Source organism: Lissotriton helveticus, chromosome 3_1 (genome assembly GCF_964261635.1).
Source record: "Lissotriton helveticus chromosome 3_1, aLisHel1.1, whole genome shotgun sequence".
Lineage (NCBI taxonomy): Eukaryota > Metazoa > Chordata > Amphibia > Caudata > Salamandridae > Lissotriton > Lissotriton helveticus.
In genome coordinates this window covers 808,752,493-808,777,508 of record NC_136061.1, presented here as the reverse complement: position 1 = coordinate 808,777,508, position 25,016 = coordinate 808,752,493, and the positions used below count along the sequence as shown (strand labels likewise).

Genomic DNA, 25,016 nt, shown 5'->3' with positions numbered 1-25,016 from the left:
CCATTTTTAAATCAGGAGCATTGATGAAAGGTTTCAGCTTCCAAAGGTAGCTCAGGTGGAATCTGGCTGATGGTACATAATCTGGTGGCTTTCCCCATGATAAAAAAGCATACGTCAACACCCTGCCCCTGTGATGGGCTTTCTAAGCAGAGCACCGAACACTTTTTGCTACTTTGTCCCTTGTATTTGTATCTCCGTACTGCCTATCTTAAACCGCTTTTTAAAAAATATTTAGTGTCCACTGTTAGAACTGCTATGAGATTTTTATTTGTACTGGACGAACCGGATGTGTGCTTCTTCACAGCGATTTTTATTCTAAAATCTGTGTCCGCTAGGAAAAGTATGGCTTTTTAACTTCTATGTAGTGTTTTTAGCATATTCACAGCCTCAGCATATCTTGCCGCCCATTTCTTCCTTTGATTGTATGATTTTTTTAACCCCACTAATGTTGTATTTCTGATGTATTATGTGTGCTTTTATGATTGTTTTTTAAATGATCGAATAAAGCTTTTTGATCGATCGATCGATCAACTGGCTGATTTAGCCATCGAGTTAATGTGTTCTCGTATGTTGAGGTTACAGGTGAGGATTATGCCCAGAGATCTGGCGGAGTCCACGATGGTCAGCGGGCAGTGATGACCTTGATCCACATCTGAATCTCCAGGTTGGCTTTTTAAGGGGAGATTATGAGAAATTCAGTTTTCTTTGCGTTGAGTTTGAGTTGGTTAAAGGCTAGCCATTGGACGGTAAGTTTCGGGGTCTCGTTCAGGGAGAGGATCTCCTCGAGCGATGAAATATTAATGTATATTTGGGTGTCGTCTGCGTACATATGGCAGGAGATGTTAGCGGTACAAAGAACTTCGGTGAGTGGCTCTAAGTAAAGATTAAAGAGGGTGAGGGACAGGGTTGACCCTTGGGGGACTCCAACCGTGACCAGCATGGGAGTTGATAGGTTGCCGTTAAAGAGGAATTTCTGAGATTGGTTGTGGAGGAAGGACCTGAACCATTCTAAGACAACGCCATCCAAACCCATCCTGAGTTTTAGGCGTTCAAGTAGTTTATCATTGTTGACAGTGTTGAAGGCGGAGGATAGCTCTAAGAGGATTAGAAGGCAGGTTTTGCCTTGGTCTAGGGCTTGGAGGGCATCATCCACGATGTGGAGCATAGTAGTTTCAGTGCTGTGCCCCGGGCTGCATCGAGATTGGAAAACATCAAGTGGGTGGAAGTTGTTGATGTGCAGACTTAGTTGTTGTTGTACACACTTCTCTAACACTTTGGCTAACAGAGGGATATTGGAGATAGGTCTGAAGTGGTATGGGGAGGCTGGATCCAGCGATGTTTTTTTCAAATAGGGAGGACTTAGCCGGCATTCAAGGGGTGCGGAATCGAACCCTGCTGGAGCGAGGCGTTGATTATTGCAGTCCAGCAAGGAACAATGGATTGGGAGGCAGCAGCGAGGCAGCTGGATGGTAGCAGGTCATTGAAGTGGTTATTTGGGTTTAAGGTAGAGATAGAGTCTTTGTCATAGTATTCGAAGTCGGTCCAGCGTGCTTGGTTTTTAGGTGAGGCCAGTGGGGGTAGTGCCGAAAGGGGGGGCAGGTCCGGGAGGTGTTGAGAATATGTGGCGGTACTGAGTTCAATTCCTAAACCGTGATTTTATCAGCGAAGAAAGAGGAGAATTCCTCCGATGATATTTCGGTGTTTTAGCTAGTTTATTGGATTGGTGTTTTACCAGTTCAAAGAGCTTGCGGGGTCTATTCTTGACATTCCCCAATTCCAATGTGAAATATTCTTTTTTAGAATTGAAGATGTGCTTGTTGTAGGAGTTTCTCGGCTGGCGGAGAAGTTTTTGATGCATAGCAGAGGGGTGCCGTCTCCAAGTTCTTTCAGAGTGCCGTAGGGATCTCCTCTCCAAGTTGAGGGAACCAGTGAACCAAGGGTTTCTGTCTTTGATTTGTGTTCTTTTTAGTTTTAGAGGGGCAAGGTCGTCCAGAATGTTCCATATAGATGCAGAGTAATGTTCATTGAGGTCACTGACCGTAGTTATATGCGGTGGGTGTAGGGGTGGGGGGATTAGATCTAGCTTTCAGCGAGCCTCCGGTTTCATAAGGGTCAAGTTCAAGTTCAGGAATTTGTATAGCGCACTACTCACCCAGAGGGTCTCAAGGCGCTTGTGGGATGGGGTGCATTATTTATCGAATAGCCAGGTTTTAAGTTCCTTTCTGAAGGCAATGTGGTTCTGTGTGAAGCGGAGGTGAGTGGGGAGAGAATTCCAGGTCTTGGCCGCCAGGTGGGAGAAAGATCTTCCTCCCATGGTGGATCTGTGGATGCGCGGAACTGCGGCGATGGCTTGATTGGAGGATCTTAGTTGGCGGGTGGGTGTGTAGAAGGACAGTCGTGTGTTGAGGCAATCGTGTCCTAGTTTGTAGAGGGCCTTGTGTGCGTGAGTGAGGAGACGGAACGTTATTCTCTTGTTGACGGGAAGCCAGTGGAGGTCTTTCAGGTGGCTGGTGATGTGAGCTTGGCGAGGGATGTCCAATATGAGTCTGGCTGATGCATTTTGGATGCGTTGGAGTTTTTTCTGTAATTTGGCTGTGGTTCCGGCGTAGAGGGTGTTACCATAGTCTAGTCCGCTAGTGACCAGTGCGTGGGTGACAGTCTTTCTTGTTTCTGTGGGGATCCAACGGAAGATTTTTTTGAGCATACGGAGTACGTTGAAGCAAGAGGATGAGACGGCGTTGACTTGTCTGGTCATCGAGAGGGAGGAGTCTAGGATGAAGCCTAGGTTACGTGCGTGGTCTGTGGGTATGGGTGCTGTGCCCAGGGCCGATGGCCACTATGAGTCGTCCCAGGCAGAGGGGGATGGCCCTAGGATGAGGACTTCCGTTTTGTCTGAGTTAAGTTTTAGACGGCTGTTTTTCATCCATTCGGCTACTTCTTTCATGCCTTCATGAAGATTGGTTTTAGCGGTGTTTGGGTCCTTGGTGAGGGAGAGGATCAGCTGGGTGTCGTCAGCGTAGGAGATGATGTTGAGGTTGTGTGGTCGCGCGATGGATGCGAGGGGGCTCATGTAAACGTTGAAGAGGGTGGGACTGAGTGATGATCCTTGTGGTACTCCGCAGATGACTTTGGTGGCCTCTGATTTGAATGGGGGGGAGTCGGACTCTCTGGGTTCTCCCGGCGAGGAATGAGATGATCCAGTCCAAGGCTTTTTCTTGTATTCCGACGTTGCTGAGGCGTTGTATGAGGGTGCTATGATAGACTGTGTCGAAGGCGGCGGAGAGGTCGAGTAGGATGAGGGCAACTGTTTCTCCGTTGTCCAGTAGCGATCGGATGTCGTCTGTCGCTGCAATGAGGGCGGTTTCGGTGCTGTGTTTGGCTCGAAAGCCGGACTGTGAGGAGTCGAGGGAGTTGTTGGATTCAAGGAAGGCGGCGAGCTGGCTATTGACGGCTTTCTCAATGACTTTGGCAGGGAATGGGAGGAGTGAGATGGGGCGGTAGTTCTTAAGTTCAGACAGGTCTGCTGTGGGTTTCTTCAGGAGAGCGCTGAGTTCGGCGTGTTTCCAGCTTTCTGGGAAGGTAGCGGAGTTGAAGGAGCAGTTGATGACATCACGGAGATGGGGTGCGATGATGGAGTCTGCTTTGTTGAAGATGTGGTGGGGACAGGGGTCGGTTGGCGAACCTGAAAGAATGGAGTTCATTAGGCGGATGGTGTCTTCAGTGGTGATTGGGTTCCAGGCGCTAAGGTTGCTAGAGAGCGGTTTAGGTTCGGAGGTGGGTGGAGTGGACTGTTCTTTGGAAATGTTCTTAAAGCGGTTATGTATGTCGGCGATTTTGTTGTAGAAGAAAGAGGATAACGAGCAGAGATCTTGGGAGGGAGTAATGTCGTTTGAGGCTACGGTGGGGTTGGTAAATTCTTTGACGATGTTGAAAAGTTCCTTGCTGTTATGGGCGTTGTTGTCGAGTCGATCCTTAAATGCTGATTTCTTGGTGGATCGGATCAATTGGTGGGGTTTGCGGGTGGCTGTCTTGAAGGTGGTCAGGTTGTCGGTGGTTGGGTTTTTTCTCCATGTTTTCTCGAGAGTACGGCATAGTTTCTTGGATTTCTTAAGGTCATCGTTGAACCAGGGGGCCTTTTTGCTACCCTGTTTGGTTTGGTGGTTTTTCAAGGGTGCTAATTCGTCAATGCTGTGAGTGATCCATTGTTTGAGTTTGGTGGCAGCTTCGTTTGGGTCCGATGAGAGGGTGGGGGGGTTTTGGTTGAGCGATGCGAGGAGTTGGTCGGTGGTGATTTTGTTCCAGTTTCTTCGAGGAATAGGTTGTGGGGGGTTGTGGATCGTGGTAGTTTTGAAGCTGAAGTGAACACAGCTGTGGTCCGTCCAATGGAGAGCTGTGGTGTGATCGAAGGAGATGTGTTTGCAGGAGATGAAGATAAGAGTCAAGCGTATGTCCGGCTACATGGGTGGGGGTGTCAACGAGTTGTTTGAGTCCGAGAATGGCCAGGTTGTCCAGAAGGGTGGTGCTGTTGCAGTCTTTTTTCTTTTCCAGGTGGAAGTTGAGGTCACCCAGTAGAATGTAGTTCTCGGAGGGGAGGGCATGTGGGCTGATGAAATCAGTGATGTCTTCGCTGAATTGTTTACGGGTTCCTGGTGGTCTGTAGATGAGGGTGCCTCTGAGTGTGGTCCTGGGGTCGGTGTGGATCTGGAAGTGGAGGTGTTCGGCGGTTGCAAGGTTATCGTCGGTGCTGGTCGTGATTCTGATGGTGTTCTTATGGACGATGGCGATGCCTCCTCCTGTTTGGTTGGTGCGGTCTTTTCGGATGATCTTGTAAGCGTCCGGGATGGCTATGGCGATGTCGGGTTGCTGATGATGCGTTCATCCAGGTTTCTGTAAGGAAGGCGATGTCCGGTGACGCAGTGTCGAGTAGGTCCCAGAGTTCAGTGGCGTGTCTGTGAACCGAGCGGGTGTTCAGCAGGATGAACTTCAGGTGGTTAGAGTCGGAGCTGTGTTTGGAGGTCATGGATTTGGTGTGGGTCTTGATGCAGGCGAACTTGCAGGAGTGGCAGGCGAAGGGTCCATGGGTGTGTCCTGGGGCAGCTTCGCAGCATTGTGGTGTGCGTCCGGGGTTAAGGGCTAAGAGGGTGGCGGCGTCATACGTTCTGCGGGAGGAGTGCGGTTTGCGGGGACCAGGGGGTCTGGCGCTGGGCGCGGTCCAGGCGCGGACGGGTGTAGACGGGCTTACCTTTGGCGCGCATGGGGCGCGACCGCTGCGCGTGAACGCTGAGCGCGAATGCATCTGTCATATATGGATAGTGGAAGGGGAGGGGCGAGGGAGGAGCAGCTGGGAGGCGGGTGCGTGGTGGAGAGGGCGGGATCGGGCACAACAACAACAAGAATGGCGGCAGAAACTAAACCGGAAACCGGTTGGGGGAATTAAATAAATAAATTACGCTGTGGGCAGAGAGGCACTAACGAAATGGGGCATAAGTAATTAATACAATCAGGTAATGCAAGCGCTACGATTTCCAGGCAATAAAGGCACTCTACACATACAATGCGAGCAGGCACAGTGAAGCGATATCAATTTCAGGGCAGCAGAGCAGCGCTACGATACCCAGGCAGCACAGCGTAAGCCAGGCAGTAGAGAGGCACAGCAGTAAGCACAGGAGACCAGGGGCTGTAGAGAGCGACCGCTTCTGACGAAGTCAGGACGGTCAAGGTTCTTAGTGTCTCTGATCCAGCGTTTGGGAATGACCGGTTGTGGTGTCTGTTTTGTGGGTCCCCAGGTAAAAGGAAGGAAATGGCATGGTGGTCAAACCAGTCACATGGGTCTATAGAGATAAGCTTGACTGAGGATTCCTTAGAAATGATCCAGTCAAGAGTGGCCCCTTTTGAGTGAGTTGGCAGAGAGCAGGCTTGATCGGTTAGGAGGTCGTTGATGGCGTTGACGTAGGGATCTTTAGGGTCATTACAGTGCAGGTTGAAATCACCAAGGAAAATCTCTTTGGCATTGGAGGAAATCTTAGTTGTGATGATTTCCAAGAGGTGAAAGAGTCGTTCAAACCTGGGGGGGTCGTAAAAGATGTACAAGTTGCAAAGATGTAATGAGTTGCTGCAAATGGAGTGGGCGAGGTATTCGCAGGAGTCAGTGGTGTCTGCCGTGAGTTACGTGACAAGGAGGCAGGATCGGTAGATGCAGGTGATGCCTCCTCCTTTCCTGCTGGAATGTCTGTCCAGTCTAGCAATGTTGTAGTTAGGAGGGACTAATAAGTCCAGGCAAGGGGGAAGAGTATTCATTGAGCCACGATTCGGTTAGTATAGCTAGGTCTAAATTTTGTTCAAGGTGAGGTCAGCAATATCAGCGGCATGCTTAACTGCCGATCAGCAATTGATTAAGAGACCAGATAGGGAGGGGGGGGGGGGTCTGGGGGAGTGTCAGGGATCTGGACGGACAGGAATACAGGCGCAAGGATGCTTTTAACCACACTTCTGTTATGGTGGGTAGCTGGCCTGTTGGGGTTGATGGGGACCCTGCTGATGAGGTATTCGGGACTCTTATCTAGTGGATGACGGATGGCTTGGACAGAGTTGTGGTCTTGGAGTAAGGCTAGGATTTTGTTTCCTGTGAAGTCTAGAGGATTAGAGGTGGCAGTGGTAGAGTTGTAAGAGAGGTCAAGAGCTTGGGATTCCTCCTCTGAAAGGTGGCAAGGTTGCTTGCGTGGGCGAAGATGTCTCAAAGGTAGCAGTAGTGGGTGCTTAGAGGCTTGGTGGCTGGAGGTTAGCAAGGGAGAGTTCCGCAAGGTGAAGGAGGTTCATAAGGTCCAGAATGGAACTATGGATGCTCTGGGTTACTTTAGCCGCTCTGGAGTGCAGAATTTCGAGATCAATATAAGCTGGGGGTGCTAAAGGGTAGGGGGCAACGGTTCAGGAGCAGTACAGGTGGCATGTATAGGTGGAAGGGGAGAGAGGTTGGCTTGAGCAGACTCAGGGGTTTGGTTGATGGCTAGCGGGGAGGTTATCAGCGGTCTAGGGGCGACTCTGTTGGAGGTGCCAGGGGACGAGCTATAAAGGTTAGGCTGATCAGGGTTGGGAGCTGTTGGAGGGCTAGCTCGATCAGAATCCGGGGTCTTTGGGAGTGTACCAGTCTCCCAGTTGGTGGGGGGCACTAGGTGGGAGGAGATCAAAGGTGTAGGGGAGATTCCGTAGCTAGGGTCAGTAGACATGCTGGGGGGGGGAATAGGATGAACTGCGACGGAAGCCATTGTGGGGGGTATTCAGGTGGCTAGGCACATTAGGCTGGCAGGACGGTGGGTCATTGGTGTGGGTTTTAGTTACTGTGAGAAAGTGCCATCTTCCTTGCCTTGGTATGCCCCCACTTTTTTCTGAACTGCTGATGTGCTTGACTGAGTGTGCATGAGTCCCTGCCAATCAGGTACCCAGGGCCTGTGTTCCTTCCCTAAAGAGAAAAGCTATGCTGAAACAAAATACCCAATTGGCACCTCTGGCCACCTGTCAGTCTCTAGTAAATGGTACCCTAGGTACCCAGGGTATGGTGACCAGAGGAGACCCCTGAGGGCTGCAGCACTTATTGTGCCACCCTCAGGGGCCCTGTACCCTGGCAACCACACACTGCCTTTGCAGGCTGAGCGCCCAAGTAGAGAACTAAAACAAGAGTCGACATGGCACACATCCCTGTGTGCCATGCCCACAGAACCCACTGCCCTGGCATACTTCAGTCACCCCTCTAGCTGGGTGCCCTATGCTAGAGGTGAGGGCACAAGGGCATGAGCCCTGTGCCCCTACAGTACCCAGGGCCATTCCTGGGCACTGTAAGTGCAGTGATGCCATTTAAGAGTATATGGTGCTGGGAGGTCATTACGAACTCCACAGCACCATAATGGCTACACTAAAAACCGACAAGTTTGGTACCAAACTTCTCAGCACATTAAACCCGCACTGATGCCAGTGTGGGATTTAATGTATAATGCACGAGAGGGCATCTTAGAGATGCCCTTCAAAACCCGAACCTACAATCCACGAGTGGTTGCAGAGGCTGCCACACAGCAGACATGTTGCTGGACCCCTGGGTGGAGAGCCCCCCCGCTCTCCTGGGCCTGCAACAATGCACATCCTGGGCGAGGTGATAGGTCTCCTCCCCCAGGATGGACAGGGGGAAGCTTCAAAGGCATACCGCCTCTGAGAGCTTCTCCAGACCATTTGCTGTACCCAGCAACTGGCCCCCCACCTGTTCTACCCCCACTCTGGCGGGAAAAACTACGTCAGGAAGGAGGGTGTGCCAACCTTTGCCAACCCCACCCCTCAGGTGGAGGAGGAGAGGTGAAGCATGACTCCGGGCTCCGGCCATCTTGTAGATGGGGAGCCCTGCCCAATCCCAGCTAGGCTCCTGCCCCCCTCCCACAGGAGAGGAGCAGGCTAGGGGGTGTCCTCACCCCAGGACAGGGACCCATTGGTCCCTGCCCTTGCCCTACCTGTAACGCCCCTAAATGTAGTATTTAGGGGCTCCCTGAACCTTCCTTCGTCAGATCCCGATATCAAAAGAAGAAAGAAGATCAAGAAGAAGACCCGCCGCGCAGCTGCTAAAAGGACAATAACAATTGACTTGGCCCCAGCCCTACCGGCCTGTTGATCCTGGAACCTGCTACTGCCTAATCCCGGCGACCTCCGCGGACACCAACCTTGGGACACCCAGAGGACCTGCCTGCCTTGACCCTCTCGAAGATTGGGACTCCCATCAGCAGAGGCTCTGCTGCAACAACCCACCTGATGCCCACCAGGAAGCTCCGGTTCAGCCCACTCTGCACCAGCCGAGCCCAGACCAACCCGAACCAAGACCACGAGGACGTCCCCCCGGCGCCTGGGACCCAAAGCCCAGTGCCCAAAGACCCTCCTCGACGAACCAGCAGACGCCTGCAGACTCAGAACCAGGGGCCACCCCAACCTCGACCAGCCGAGGGTAAGCTTTTCCAACCCCCAAAGACACCCCTGCACCCGGCACCCCGCGGCCCCATGTGCCTCCCTTTGGGGTACCTACCTGTGCTCCAAGATCCCAACTTACCTCTCGAAGTGCTGGTCGCCTCTGAAGAGTCACCGTCCCCGAGCCTGCAGCCTTTGCTCCTTTTTCAAGATCCTCATTGGATAGCATTGAGCGCCCGACGGCTCAAAAGCACCCTGCACCCAGCCGCCCGAGTGCCGCTGGCTGTGACCTCTCTGTCCTATCTTCCTTCCCCCCTTGCCCTGAGCAAGTGACCAGGAGCCCATCTCCCAGAGCCGCGTGGCCTGCTAGCCAGCCGCCACCAACCGAAGGCCCCCCTTCCCTCATTGGATAACATTGGGCCTACCTACCTCGGCACCCGGCCGCCCCTGTGCCGCTGGGACTGAACTAACTGTACTCACCTGACCCTGGGGGACCCCTTGTTAAATATTGGACGGATTTGTTAGCATGAGCTGAAAGCCATTTTGTATTTCTGGCAGCCATTTTGTTTGCCATGTGCTCGGTCCTCCCTCAGTGTTAACTGCTCTTGAAGTCTGCCGAGAGACAAATTATATTTAGCATCTTCCACCTTCGCACATGCCCAAAAGGGCCTAGCTAGTAGAATGCACCTGCTTCTCTAGTATAACTCAGGCTACTTTTGCTGCTGCATGGAGAAGTAACTCTCCTCCCACTTTGTTGAGCAAGCAAATCTTGTATGCCCATCTTAGTCATTTTTGCATGCTTACATGAGCCAGGACTGCCCCTTGGTCTTATGCCGAGTATGTAACCCTCAGCTTATATAAGGCCTCTGTTTTCTGTATTCCTCAGACTGCCCCATTCAGTTGCTAAGGCTTCTGTGTGACATAGTCTCACTCATTTGAGGTTAATAAAAATGCTCTTTTATATATTTCAGCTTCTGTGCCAATTTCTTCTTTGTTGGGTTAAAAGGACCAAGTATCAGTGGGACCCCTGTTTCAGGTTTCAATGTTCTTCAAATGGCGCTCCAACGTGGACCTCATCAGAGAACTGGCTATCTGAGGGAGTGATCTTGTCAGGAGTCAGAAATCTACTGAGGAGGACAGGACAGGATTCTACTAAGGAGGTACTCTGTGCACAGATATTCTGGGGATTCTGTCTCTGCAGCCCGGTATATTTCTGGTCTTCCTTATTTTGATCCTCCACATGATGTCACCCCCGACTGAACATTTTTGGCGTGAGTATTTTTTTTAAAAAAAGACCGTGAGGTCATTCAGAACTTGGCAGTAAGAATTTGGACAACCATTTGTTTGGTAAGAGTCGTTCTGCGGCTCTTACTGTTGGTTTTGATACCTTGGATTGGTAAGGTAGTTTAGTAACACTTACTGTTGCTTAGATTTGTGTTGGCCAACTTTGGATTAGTATGGGATAGATATGTAAATTGCAATTTATGTAGGCAGGTAATGAGGAGATTTTTCTCTGTTTGACTTTGTTAGAACGGCGCAACGTACAAAGAGTACCTTATGCACTACTTTGATTATAATATTTGCATATTTTGCAATATTTTTAGCTTGCCTGTTTCAAGCACACATCGAAGAACGTGTTGCTTTTTGGAGGTACCACAGTGAGATGTGAATTAAATTAGCCAGCTCCCTTGAGGGAATAGCTAGATAGGTTTAGGTATAAAAACATATTTCTTCCGTGGTGATTCTGTATCCCCAGGGAATTAAAATATGGATCCCTTTTCTGCGCAATTTTATGAATGGAGATCTGCAGAGCGATTTTTGGGTGTTCTGCCAGCCAAAGCTAGTGAATTGAGAGTATTTTTGGCTTCTTGGAAATAAGACAGTCTGTTGGGCTGTTTTTTTTGCAGTCTTTTAGAATACTATTGAGAAGCTTTTTTTGTAAATATGACTAACTAGTATTTACAAATGGTTTGGTTTAAGTACAGTCTGTGGGCTGTCCTTTGTTTCTGTCTTAAGTGTTGATCTGTGGGTTAAATGTGTGTTTTTTGTTAAAGATATGTTTAATAGAATATTTTTTTAAAAAAAACTTTTTATTATAATAAAACATCAACAAACAAACAAGGCAATATAACAATAGTACAATCATCAGGCCAGGCGTGTGATCAAGGAGGACGGGAGAAACACGATAACAAAAGATAAAAGTCTTCAATTACAGGCAAGGGGGGGGGGGGCTCGGGGGCAGAATTGCATATAAACAATAATCACATCACCTCAGAGCAGGAATGCTGGGTCAGGGCGATTGGGGAGGACTAGAGATCTCTGTGAGCGGGGGCGTACATATATCACCTCGGTACAAGTTCCACTGGTTCCAAATCTTCCCCCATTTCCTGGGTCTACCTCTCGCCACATACACCGTTTTCTCTCTGAACATGCACCAGTCCATATTCTCTTTCCAGGCAGTCACTGTAGGGGGTCTCTGGGACCCCCATAATTGCGCAATATCTCGTTTTGGCTATCATATTGGCAAGAGTCGCCCATCGAAGCTGTGACACATCATAATCATTCGGTCCCCATACATTCAATAGACAATGCCTGGCTTCTGGCAACATCACAACGCCCGTCACCTCACTCATCACATCATGTATACGATTCCAAAAACGCACCACCTCAGGGCATTCCCAAATTATATGAAGAAAGGTGCCGAGAAGACCACAACCACGCTTACATAAGCCATCAGCGGAATAGCCCATATGAATAAGGCGGGGGCCGGTGACAGATTCGATGGAGGATCCTGAGCTGGACCAGGCCGAGGCGGGCCGGGATCGCAACCTCCCTGGGAGAGGAGATTGCGGACTGCCAATACTCATCGTCTAATTCAATACCATCAGCAATCCAGGTGTCTCTAAGGCGGTCAAGCAAACTCGACCGGTCATTAATCATCTTTTTATAAAACAATGAAATGGTGCTATCTGGCACATGACCATCCAATATACGCTCTTCGAGGGGGGAGGATTCCGGAACGTCACTTCCCACCGGAAAAACTGAATTCAAGGCATGACGTACTTGAACGTAACGAAAGATATCCCTGCCACTCAGCTGATATTCCACTTGCAAGTCCGAGAAGGTCTTTACCCTTCCCTTAACCCAGAGATCACGTACTTTACTAATACCGATCGTATCCCATTTGTCAAACCCCTTAGTTTTCCACAGAGAACCCAATTTTGCGGAGGCGTAAAGTGGAGTTGCACGGGTTAATCTATCTCTCCAACCCATAGCCGCATTCGCACTATGCCATATACGCACGGCTATAGCGGTAGGTCCCGAGAGACCTAAACGGGCAGATCCCGAATAAAGCACCCTGTTATAATCACCACCCGGTAGCAGCCACCTATCCATTTCAAATGCCGGATTCGACGCTGGACCATACATTCCATGGTTGATGGCAGCAAGTTGGGAAGCCCAATAATACCTTCGAATATCCGGAAGCGATATGCCGCCATCATACCAGGGAAGCGTTAACTTTGGAAGAGCAATGCGCGAACGTCCGTTCCATATCAATTGCCTCTGCAAGGATTCTACCTCCTGGAAATATTTAGACGGAATCACGTCAAAACTGTTCTGGAGTGCATACAGAAATCGCGGTAAGGACATCATTTTGAAAAGGGCCGCGCGCCCCAGCGGAGACAGTGGTAGTTTACGCCAGCGCACTACATCCGAGCGCAAACGGAGTGGGGGGGAGTAGATTACGGTCATAGCGAACCGCAGGGTCCAGCGAGATAAACACACCAAAGTATTTAAAACCAGACTGTGACACTTGGATGGGGCAACCCCGCGGCAGAAGGGGGACACCACCGGCGAGAACATAAATATAGGACTTTGACCAGTTGATAACCAGACCCGAGTTCTTCCGGAAGGAGTTAAGCACATCGAACAACACATTAAGCGATTTTTGGGGAGACGTGAGGTACAATAAGATATCATCCGCATACAATGAAATACGATCTTCAAAATCTGAGTCCAATATATACCCCTCATAGAGGGTTCCCATCGTAGCCAAGCAGCGAGCGGTTCCAGCGCAAGAGCAAAGAGAAGCGGGGATAACGGACAGCCCTGCCGCGTGCCCCTTCCAAGGGCAAAGGGCATGGAGACCCGACCATTAACTACTACCTGCGCCAGTGGCATATTGTACAGGAGTTTAACCCAACTAATAAAGCCAGCGCCGAAACCGAATTTGGCGAGTGTGGCCCAAAGATACAGGCATTCGATTGTATCGAAGGCCATCGTGGCATCTAAGGACGCCAAGATGGCCGGTTCACTCAAAGTTGCTGCTCTCGCGAGAACACCATGCAAACGCCTTAAATTCAATGCTGTGTTACGGTGTGGAATAAAGCCCGACTGGTCCGGATGAATCAGATCACTAATCACCGTGATAAGGCGATTAGCGAGTAACTTGGCCAGAATCTTAGGCTCGGCATTCAGGAGCGAAATAGGCCTGTAAGACGTGCAACGATCCCGTGGCTTACCCTCCTTGTGGATCACCACAATGGTCGCAAGGCGCTGATCTCGAGGGAGGGTGCCAGTTTCTCGCGCAGCCAAAAACATATCACGGAGGAATGGCGCTAGCGTATCAGGTCGCAGTTTATACAATTCGATGGGGAGGCCATTGGGACCCAAGACCTTCCCAGAGCGTATAGAGCACATCGCCAGTGCTACCTCATCCACCGAGGGTATGGCATCCAAACAGTCCTGTTAAGACTCTGACAGACAAGGCAATGCGATATCCCTAAGTAACAACTGAGAATCTTCCTCGGGCCTGTCCGACACTGCGGAGTAAACTTCCCGGAAATAATCAGCAAAACATCCAACAATGTCAACTGGGTCTGTCACACGCACACCATCTAAGTTCTCAATCACAGGAATCACACGACTCGCTCTCTCCTTTCTGTCTAGCCAGGCAATCAACTTTCCTGCCTTATCGCCCACATCATACAATCGTCCCTGTTGTCCCCTACTCATCATCTTGGCAGCATCAGTTACTAAGTTCTTGTATTCTAATTGCTTAAGACTGAGGATATGCAATGCGTCTTGAGTAACATTACGCTCCATGCAGCTTCCAATTCAGTAATTTCTGTCTCAAGACGAGCAACTGCTTCATTTTTACATTTCTTGGCACACCCTATCAAAGACAATGCCTGTCCCCTAATAACAGTCTTGAAAGCTTCCCACAGTGACACAGGTGAGGACACGGATCCCACATTTTCAGCAAAATATAAATCTAATGATTTAATCAACTCAGTACGGGTTTTGGGGTTGAGGAGGTACCAGGGGTTAATCGGGGCCACTCGTCCTTCAGCACCTGCATTAGAGTTAAAATAGAACCAGAGAGGGGAGTGGTCCGAAATACCCCGAGCTAGGTGTCTAATCTCTCCAATCGAGGAGGATTGGGCAGCCGGCACAAGGACATACTCTAATCTAGCAAGACTACCATGTGCGCCAGAGTGGAAAGTGAACTGTGTCTGCTCTTGGTGTAGTAACCGCCAACAGTCCACAAGCCCCAAGGTCTCCAAAAATTCATCCAACCAGGAGTACGCAGCTGTAAGGTCCCTGGGGGGATAACGATCTGCCCTGCCAGAGACGACTGAGTTAAAATCACCACCTAATATTAGAACACCTTCCGGGAGACCCAAAACCATCCACCCCAAGTCTGCAAATGTTGTGGATTGTAAGCCAGGAGGAACGTACACCGATACAAATGAAACCGTTTTCCCCTCCCATCTTCCTATCAATGCAACATATCGACCCCTAGCGTCAAGAACCACTTCATCAACCACGAGGGGAAGTGAGGTCTTAAGCAGTATCCCCACCCCTCTAGAACTAGAAGTAAAGCCAGAATGAGCAACAAGACGGTAACCCCGCCTGTTGAGAGCGTGGCAAGTATTCCCAATCAAGTGTGTCTCTTGTAGCAGGACAACGTCGGACGAGAGGCGCCGCAAAAGCTGCATAACCACCCCTCTCTTTATCCGATCCCCCAACCCATTTACATTCCAGCTCAGTAACTTCAACCCCCTACCCCCCATCCAAACCCACGATGAACTCCCATCTCAGAATGAGCATCACACCAATGTCCGAAGTCGTAACAGTTTGTTGCCTTGAAAAAGAAAACAAAGGAAGAAAAAAAGAAAACAACCCCCACACAATTCCACCCCCCTCCCCCCAATGGTTTAATAGAAATGTGTACCATGCATTCCACAAATGACAAACACAACAGCTCTGTAGTCCCACGCAGGGGATCAACGAGTTCCAGCAAGGAGAGTTGACAGTCAGCCAAATTGCATAGGACGAACTAGACCAGCTCCTCTGCACAATGAGAAAGCAAAATGAGGGATACAGCTGCTTAATGTACCGGAGCTGCTTCGTTGAATCAACCTATAAGGGCGTTTGTGACCAAGCAACTTGACTGTACCTCTGAGCAGGGAGATAGTGTGCACCACGGATATCTGCGGAGCCATCTCTCAAGAAGTCCAGCTGGAAAGCCTGAGGCAAAGTAAACAGAGCAGAACAAAACTTGTCCCAACGTGGGACACATAACCAAAATTTACAAACCCCCATCCCTCCCAGAACCCCTTCCCCCCACGTTACCCTCCCCCACCCTACCCGTGGTGGCGGCAGTACAGCTACAAGAATGGAATTAAGTGTCACTGACATGTTCATCCACAGATGAAAGGCCATGGGAGAGAAAGGTCACTAGGGGGCCCCACTGGTACTCGAAATTTTTAAAGTTATCTCTGAAGATATCGGCCATCCGTTAGAGACTGAGCAGTCTCCAGAGCCGTGAGTGCCAGAGGGAAATAGCCGGGGCTTCTTTCCGTTTCCAGGCAGTTGTCAGGGTGACCTTAGCTGCTCCGATGCAAAGCCACATGATCTTTTTGTGTGCTCGAGTCTGGTGATCAAGGGAAGGATCCCGAAGCCCCAGAAGGACTCCCTAGTGGTAGGGATGGGATACCCGAGCATGTCTTTTATATGTGCTAAGGTTTCTTCTCAGCATGGGCGGATAGACGGGCAGTCCCACCATATGTGTCGGAAGTCTCCTAGTAGACCACATCCCCTCCAGCATCTATCTGAGGAAGTTGGGAAGATCAATTTGAGTTTGGAAGGATGTAAATACCAGTCCATCATGGTCTTGAGATGCGCCTCTCTTAGGTCCACAGAATGATTAAAGCACGCGATATCTGACCAAAGATGAGCCCATTCCTCATCAAGGATCGGACGTTGGATCATGCCTTCCCACATAGACATATATCTAGGGCGCGGGGAGAGAAGTGTTTAAGCAGAAAGCTATAAATGAACAAAATCACCCCCTTCATAGAGGAGGATTTGGTGAGGAAAGCCTCAAATTTAGTAAGGGGTCTAGTAGCAGCATCTAACCGAGGGGTATAGCGCCCAATGCATCAGTTGTGTGTAATGGTACCGTTCTGTGTTCTCTAATGCAAAATCCCTTTTACAGTGGTCAAAGGTGAGGGGGTCGTAGTTGTGGAATAAGTGAGTCAAGGCTAGGCACCGCCCCTTTCTTCCAGGCCTCAAAGGGTCCCTCGTGTTTTGCCGGGGAAAAGCTGGATTGAAATGGATCGGAGTGAACGGAGAAGGGAAGGAGGTCCACCTGTCATCCCCGGAAACCGTATCCCAAACTCTGAGAGTGGTGCGTGTGGGTGCTAATGTAGGTGTTTGGGGGTCTGTCCTTATGTGGGCGCCATATTAAATCCCAAATAGTCCGTCCAGTCACACTACGATCCATATGCAGCCAGTGTTTTTCAGATTCTAATTGAGACCATTCAACCAAGATTCTCAATTGGACCGCGTTGTAGTATCAAAAAAAAAAAAAAAAAAAAAAAAAAAAAAAAAAAAGAATCGGGCAAGCCAACTCCCCCATCAGCGCGGGATCGGCACAGCAAAGAGTAAGAGAAAAGGGCCCTCCCGCCTTGCCAGATAAAGCGCAGCATCATCGATTTCACTCTCCGAAAGAATCCGTGATCCAGCTCGATAGGTAAGGCTTGGAATAAATAAAGCAGCTTAGGTAGGAGAGTCATCTTTATGGCATGTATGCGACCAAGCCAAGAGAGAAAAAGGGGCTTTCACTTAACAAGCTCTGCCTGGATACGTGCAAGAATAGGAGGGAAGTTGGCAGCGTAAAGTCCCTCAAGGTTCGGAGTCAATTGAACCCCCAGATACTGTATGGAGGTGGTAGCCTATGCCAATGGTGTAAGCTTACGAAGGTGGAGGGCTGCTCCAGATGACAGGGTGAGGTTGAGAATATATGATTTACCTAGATTGATTTTAAACCCTGATACTAATTCATACCGTGTGAGTTCAGACTGCAAACCTGGAAGGGAAGTTTCAGGTTCTGATAGGTATAAAAGCACGTCATCAGCAAACATAGATTTTATGGTATTCCCCCGTGAACGGGATGCCATGAATGTCTGGCCTATTCCGTATTGTGAGGGCTAGCGGTTCAATGCTGAGAGCAAAAAGTAAAGGGGAGAGGGGGCAGCCCTGCCGCGTGCCTCTAGAGTGCGGGAAGGTAGGAGATTGTACTCCATTGACCACGACTCGGGAATTTGGGAGACGATAATTAGCCCGTATCATGTTAAGAAATTTGGTCGCAAAACCAAACGCTGTGAGTGTGCTAAATAGGGAAGCCCAGTCGACCCTATCAAAGGCCTTCTCAGCGTCCAAACCAACGAGTATCGCCGGAATCTTACGCTTGTTGGCTTTCTCAATTAAATGCATTGTTCTACAGATGTTGGCGCCCCATAATTAATCGGGACTGGTCCGGGTGGATAAGAGCGGGCATGAGGTCATTTAATCTTTTGGCAAGTATGGAATATAGTTTAGCATCAAGGTTTAACAATGCTATTGGCCTTTAAGAGGCACAGCTTTGAGGGTCTTTCCCCGGTTTGGGAATGACTGATATCACAGCCTCCGCTATGGAGTCGGAAGTGACACGCTCCTCTGTAATTTTATTAAAAAGAGTCACAAGATAGGGAGCAAGATCGGGGGCGAATGCTCTATAAAAGAGAGCCGTAAACCCATCAGGGACAGGGGCTTTATTAGGTTTCAATGATTGGATGGCCGATGTGACATCGTCTAATGTGATAGGGGCTGTAAGCAGGTCGTTCCACGCCTCAGGTACCTGGGGTAAAGGATTAAAGGTAATCTTGTTGGGCTTCCTCGGCTAAAGAGTCCCCTGTATATAGGTCCCTATAGAAAGATCCGAAAGGAGCCGCTTTATCTATATCTCTGTGCATCAACTCCCCCGTGGGGCCCAAGATGCCTCCTATATACTCCTTCTCTCGTTTGTCCCTCAACTGCCTTGCTAGATGCTTACCCACTTTGTTGCCCTGAGTGTAAGATAAAGGCCGCAGCTTAAGGAGAGCGAATTCTGCCCTATCATTATAAATGGACCATAGTTTACCCCGAAGAGTGGTGAGTTGGCGTAACGTTTGTCTCGTAGGTTTAGCCTTATGGACCTGTTCAAGGGAAGAAAGTTCAGATTCCAAGAGCTCTCGCTCTCGAGCACGTTGCTTATTGAGTGCGGCATTTAGAGCGATGCATTCCCCCCGAAGAACCCCCTTCAGAGCATCCCGGGTAGTGAACTCCGAGGTATCCTCCGGGCGGTTAGCCTTGAAGAATTCAGTGATAGCAGAACGTAATTTAGTACAGGATTCCTTATCCCGGGTAATGGACGCGGGGAAGAACCACTTAGGGGCAGATGAGGTAGTCCCCCTCCATTGAAGACAAACCGTGTACAAGCTGTGATCAGAGATCGACAGGGGGAAATGTTAGCGTCCTGGAGCTCATCCTGCAGTGTCTGACTGGGGAAGATGTGATCCAATCGGGAATAGGTACGATGTACATGAGAATAGAATGTGTAGTCACGTGCCTGTGGGAAGAGCAAGCGGCAAGAGTCGAGGAGGCCCAAATCTTGAATATGTTGCTGTGTTTCCCCAGAGAATGAGCCCGTGTCTGATCGTTGTGGGTGCGTACTGTCTAGGTATTTGTGCCAAACCAAGTTAAAGTCGCCCAGAAGGACTAACGACTCTTCCGCAAAATCCAACAATTTCCCCAGAAACGTGTGTAGAGAAGACGCCTGACCTGCATTGGGTGCATAGAACGCCGCAAAAGTGCACAATATCCCCCTCAGGCGACCCTTAATCATGATCCCAACGGCCATTCTTGTCACTATGAATCCCCAGAGGTTGGAACTGGATAGCAGCACGAAACAGTAGAGCAACCCCTCTGTGTTTTGTGGAGGCTGAGGATCTATAAATTAGTGGGAACTGTTTATGCTTAAGGCCCGAGTCATCAGCCCCTGGGTAAGTGCGTTTCCTGCAGCGCAACTACATCTAGATGATGATCTACAATATATTTTCAGACTCTGGCGCTTCTGTGGGGAGTTAAGTCCTTTGACATTCCAAGTTCCAATGGTCAACGGGCTCATAGCACTTGGGAAAGGGACCAACTGCTCCACATTTCAGATGAGGCCCATCACAATCCCCCCCATGACACAGCCCTAGTCTGATGAAAATATAATCTTTTTGCTTCATAAATTCCGAACACCCAATTGTTAAAAAGCCGCCACCACTTTCTCACCCTCCCCACCCAAAAACCCCTAAGAAAACTTGAATTAAAAAAAACAAGGAAAAAAAAATTTGAACAAGTCTTGAGGTCTCCCCACAGGGTCGGAACGATCCCTTTGAGACCATGGGGGACCTCGGGTCCGAGGGCCCGGTCCATGCCTGCCCCGGGGGGGAAGCTGACTCAGTAGCGTTGAGTGCGGCTAGTGAAGCCAAAGCCAACAGAAAAAAAAACTCAGGATAACCCAGGCCTGCGGCCCCAGAGGGCAACAGAAGTTCGTACAGTATAATGCAGATAACAGTTACCAACATCATGAGGCATCCGCTGTGCCGGGAGTAGGAGGACCCCTTGTGCATCTGCCCCAAACGTCCATGCACAGAAAGGGTTAGTCGATCAGCAGATGGAGGCCACAGGGAACAGGCCAACATCACAATGGCAGGGGCCGCAGCGGGGCTGACGGGAGAGAGCTCCCCGGCTCACCTGGTGGATGCAGGCCCCCACCACCAATTCTCTGAAGTGTTCGAGGACAGTTACCGGCACGACCAAATAGTGGGTAGAGGAAAGCGACATCCGAGCAGTCATCTGCACGTAGTTAACGTCTCGCCCGTCGCGACCAGGCCGAGGGCACCGTCTCCTCCCCAGTGGACTCTCCGCTCTTCCTTTTCAAATGCGCAAGAATTGTATAAGTCGCCAAGGATCCGGATATTAAAGAAGGTCTTAGGGTGAGCAAACAAGAGTCAGGAATGGCACTAGTTTAGTTGAAGACAATATGAAATTGTAGCACAGCAAATTAAAAATTAGGCGAGTCTTCACAGCAATGGAACTGAAGTCAAACAATAACGTTTTGTGGCAGCGCCATCTTAAGGTCAGGCACTGTGGGGCGAGTGGAGGATGTCTTAGCCCGTCGCCATTTTGAATCAGGCACTTAATTTCTAAACTGTATCGCGAATACCTGGCCCTAATCCCTGTAACAGATGATAAACTCAGCAGGGCATGAGAGGAGGACCTGGGGTACCCTATTCTAGACAAACAGTTGACTAAATGTTGTTCCCTGACCAAAACGGTTTCTCTAAACAGCAGTCCTAAGCTACACCATTTACAATTTTTAAGTAAATTATATGTGACTCCCGAGACAACTCACAGAATAGACCCGACCAGGCCACACACGTCTAAAATACAGGGCCCCACAGGCAGATTTTGCGCACCTCACTTGGACCTGTACAAAGAATAGAACTTATTGGGAGGAAGTATATAAGGCACTCGGAGACATGGCTGACCTAGATATGGGTCCCACACCAGAGGTGGCGTTACTGGGCTATATGGCCAACTTCCCAACAACAGATCGGAAGTTTGTGGCCCTCAGTTTATCGCTGTTGAAAAGGGAAATCGCCTTACACTGGGGTCAAAAAAGGGCTCCTACATTTAAGAGTTGGCTGCACAGCTTAGCGTACTGCAACACAAACAGAGATTTATATGCTAGTACCTTGCTGTGCTCCTCGCGGCCTAAGGATATCTGTGGGCCACTCAAATTCTACGGGGCAGCAGCAAAACACCCACCCTGCAGGGGTGGGTTAATGATACTGCTGGGTTGGATGGAGGGTCCTTTTGGATTTCTTTGGGACTACATTTGTAAATCGTGGAACTATTCTCATGATCGGTATATCGCCAGCTTTGGTAAAAGATTGAGGAAAGGTGGTGATATCTGGATGCTACCTCTGGGGTGGTGTATGAAACTTTTTGTGATTAATGTACATGCCATTATCTGCTAGCTGAACAATCGTAACAGTGAGCTTTATGTTTCGGTTTATGATGTCATATGATGCGAACTGGTAAATAAAGTAAACAAAAAAAACAACTAAAACACAGGTAGTTGACCAGCACCGACAAAGAAGGATGTAGTATTAGGGGGCTGAGGGAATGTAAGTGAACATTGAAATTAGTCGGTCAGACGTCTGCAGAAATCATTAGTTAATGAGAAAAGCAAAGTTTTAAAATGTTTCCAAAATTCTGTTTCACGATCTATAAATCTAAATGAAACAGGGAGTAGATTCCAAATTTTGGAGCCAAGTAGAGAGAAAGATGTGCCTTCTTTTGTTTTGCATCTAAAAACAGGAATGGCCAACGAATTTAGGTAAGAAGATCCTAAGGTTCTGGAAGAATTGTAATGTTTAAAATGATCAGAAAGATATATAGGGTCCAAACAGCGGAAGGCTCTAAAGACCAAGGTCAGAGTCTTAGAATCAGATTAAGCTACTGCAGCTTCCTAATGTCCCTGAGAAACTGAACCATTACGTGTAAGTTTCAGAATTGGTCTGACTCCGGCATTTTGGACTACTTGAAGTTTTTGTAATACATTTTTAGTAATTCCTAACTACAAGCTATTGATGTAGTATGATCGTGAAGTAATATATGCTAGTGTTATTGGTTTCTCTTGCTCTCAGGGGAAGATATTCAAACATGTGTGAACCTTACAAAAGGCCAGGATGGCACAAATGATGTTGCCTGTCTGCCAAAACGACATTCAAATCAGAAGGGCAAACTTTCAAGTCCATAGTTAGGAAGGTTACGATAGTTTCCTGTCCCATGAGGACTTTTTTTTTTTTTAAGTAAAGGACACCATGTTACAGAATTAGCTAGCAATGCCAGATAGGATGTAACAAAATGATCTCTAGAAAGGACTGCAAAAAATATCAACCAGCCAATTTTGGTACAGTATTTTTCAGGGCATCTTATTTCCCTGCGGACAGGGTCAGCTTTAGCGTTGCTGGCGCCCGATGCAAGAATAATTTTCGGCACCCCCACACCCCAAGACCGCCTCCTCGGATTCTCTCACTACCACCAGACATAACGTGCCCCTCAGCTCTCTGAACACAAGTTATTGCTAAACACATTTCCTCCCCCCAGAGTTTGGAGCCCCCTCCACAGGTCAGCGCCCAGTGCGGCCGCACCAGTCGCACTGCTCTAAAGTCGGCCCTGCCTGCGGATATAGTCCGTTTCTCGACATAAGCGCAGTCAACCCTTAATACACATGCCTCATGACACGTAGACCACCTCGTCCCATTTGCAGAGTGTCATCGGTCAGCCATGTCCCATTATCTTTGCACTATATGAAAAAAGACTGTATTAGAAAAGAATGTTTGATACGAAAGGAAAGGAAGGGAGGTTAGAAATGTTTAGTAACTAAACTGCAAACAACGCCAAAAGAACTGGGTTCCAATTCCAGTTTTTCCACTAAACCATATACAAGTGATCTTGGGCAAATCATGGGATTAAAAAAATATTTATTCAAAAAGCTGTAAGTGATTGGAATCGGGCTCAGCACTTGCAGTTTTATGAGAGAACATTTAAAAGGGACTGCATTAAGCAACATGATGGCATGAACGAAACAGGTCTGTACCAAATGTGTTTTCAGCTTACTTATTTTGCAGAGGGCCAATTTCTAGATGGAAGAGTGCCCATGAAACTAAAAGTTGACCATCTTTGCTTGAATAAGATAAGCACCACACTCCTACGGTTATCATTATGAAAACAAAAACAATGAAAATATATAAGAACATAAAGTGTAAAGCTTACCATTGTCATCTAATTTGGCACACTCAGCAAAAAGATCTTTTGAACCCATGTTTAATCGATCCCTGTGGAAATAATGGGATTGGAAGAATCGTGTCCAAAACTCTTTCTCTGTCAAGTTGTGGGGTACATTTTCTGCATATTTCAGTTTCACTGAATGGAAGAAAACAAGGTTTTTGGTAAATCCTCTGCAAACAATGCTCCATTATTTTCTATTTAAAAGGAGCAAATTATTTCACTGTTTCAGACTTACATAAGGTTCATGATACAACTAGAGATGAATGCACATTAACTGCAAAGTTTGCCTTGATGACAGTAAACATCACAGACATTGAATAAAATTTACCTATTCTAAACTGAGAAGTGCTTTTATAAGCTTAGCTCTCAACAGCTCATAGACTGATTACTGTTATGCTTTATAAATGGTTCTTAGCTCATTTTTGATTCGTAGATCAGGGGATGCAAAACGCAGCTGGCCATTTAATATTAGTACTCAGGAAAAATATCCCATCCGAGCATTTAGAAAATCTCTACACTGCTTTCAATGAAAAAATAATTAAGTTTACAACTGACTGCTTGAATGCAAATCCATTAAAATGTTAGCATCGTCTACCTTACACAGTATTGTCAATCCCATGTACCAAATCTACTCAACATTTCTTCCACCAACTGTTTTCTAAACGTGGCAGAGAGGTCTTTTCAGTGTCTTGGACCTCTTGATTCACTAGGCTCAATCATCCTACAATTTTCAAAAACATCATGAAGACACTTTATAGGTATGAGATGGCTTCAGTTGAGAAAGTCATTGAGAGACCTTGTAGGTAAATAAGGTTCTTACAAATACCAAAAGTCAATCTGTCAGTGCCCAGAGTACCCTTAACCGCATGCGTGCTGCGGTCATTTTTGGGCTGTGCGGCTTTTTTCTAAAAGCCGCGTTACATGACGAGCTCAGCTCGTCATGAGCATGCGAGCGGTGCAACTCATGACGAGCTCAGCTCGTCATGAGCATGGAAGGGGTTAACTATATTGTGAAAATAAGGATCATACTCCACTCACAGGACCTCAAAAATCTGCAGAGCTTTAGAAAAAAAATGCTCTAAGAAAGCACACACAAACACAGGTTTCATGGTTACCAAAAAAACATTAATAAAGTGATCACTTTTAAAACAGAATGCCGAAAATTTAGAAACTCAGTATTGTTGTAGGCTGGGGTACTCATTTACATTCCAAAGGGACACAAATATATAGAAACACCACTAGGAACCCAGAACAATAATTTACCATAGAGTGGACGTAAAGGAACTAATTCCAAATACACCAAAGACTACTACATGGTTGACCAATGCATCATATTTAGGTAAAGATTTGATAGCCATGAGGTATCTCTTCTGAGCATTATTATGGCAAGCCCAAATAAATCTCATGCCAATTGACATTTGTCTCTTGAATGAACAAAGAAGCAACCCAAGGAAGATGTGGTGAAAATATAACCAATGTTTTGTTTATCTAAAGTTATTCTCATATATCATAACGCTTGTCTCAGTTGCATAACGTCTGGTACATGTGCAGAACATAGATGACAATAGATGTGTATAATCGAAATTTAGGTTTAAAAGCACATATCCTCTCGATTTAGATTTTCACAACTTCAGAAACTTCATGTATCTATTTTAAGCTAAATGAACATGCCATTTATAAACGGCGTGGTGCAAACCGAAGTCCACTATAGCTTCAGTGAGAGCTGCACAGTGGAATCTTGACATACCAAAATCTACCCATTCCATTTTTTTCTTCAAATCTTATATTTTTAGATCATAGTAGTAAAACATTTGACTAATGTGTTCCTATAACAAAGTAATTTAGTTATAATGTGTGTTTCT

General features: G+C 47.9%; 1 protein-coding gene across 6 annotated transcripts in view; it reads right to left on the bottom strand.

Moving 5' to 3' along the window:
- GTF2H1 (general transcription factor IIH subunit 1) overlaps nucleotides 1-25,016 on the bottom strand; it is a 482,809-nt gene that overhangs the window by 382,501 nt on the left and 75,292 nt on the right. For all 6 annotated transcript variants that reach the window (XM_078681075.1, XM_078681072.1, XM_078681073.1 and 3 more), the window contains exon 6: nucleotides 23,140-23,289. In XM_078681075.1, coding sequence (XP_078537201.1) covers nucleotides 23,140-23,289 — 150 coding nt within the window. The remainder of the gene's footprint in view (nucleotides 1-23,139; nucleotides 23,290-25,016) is intronic.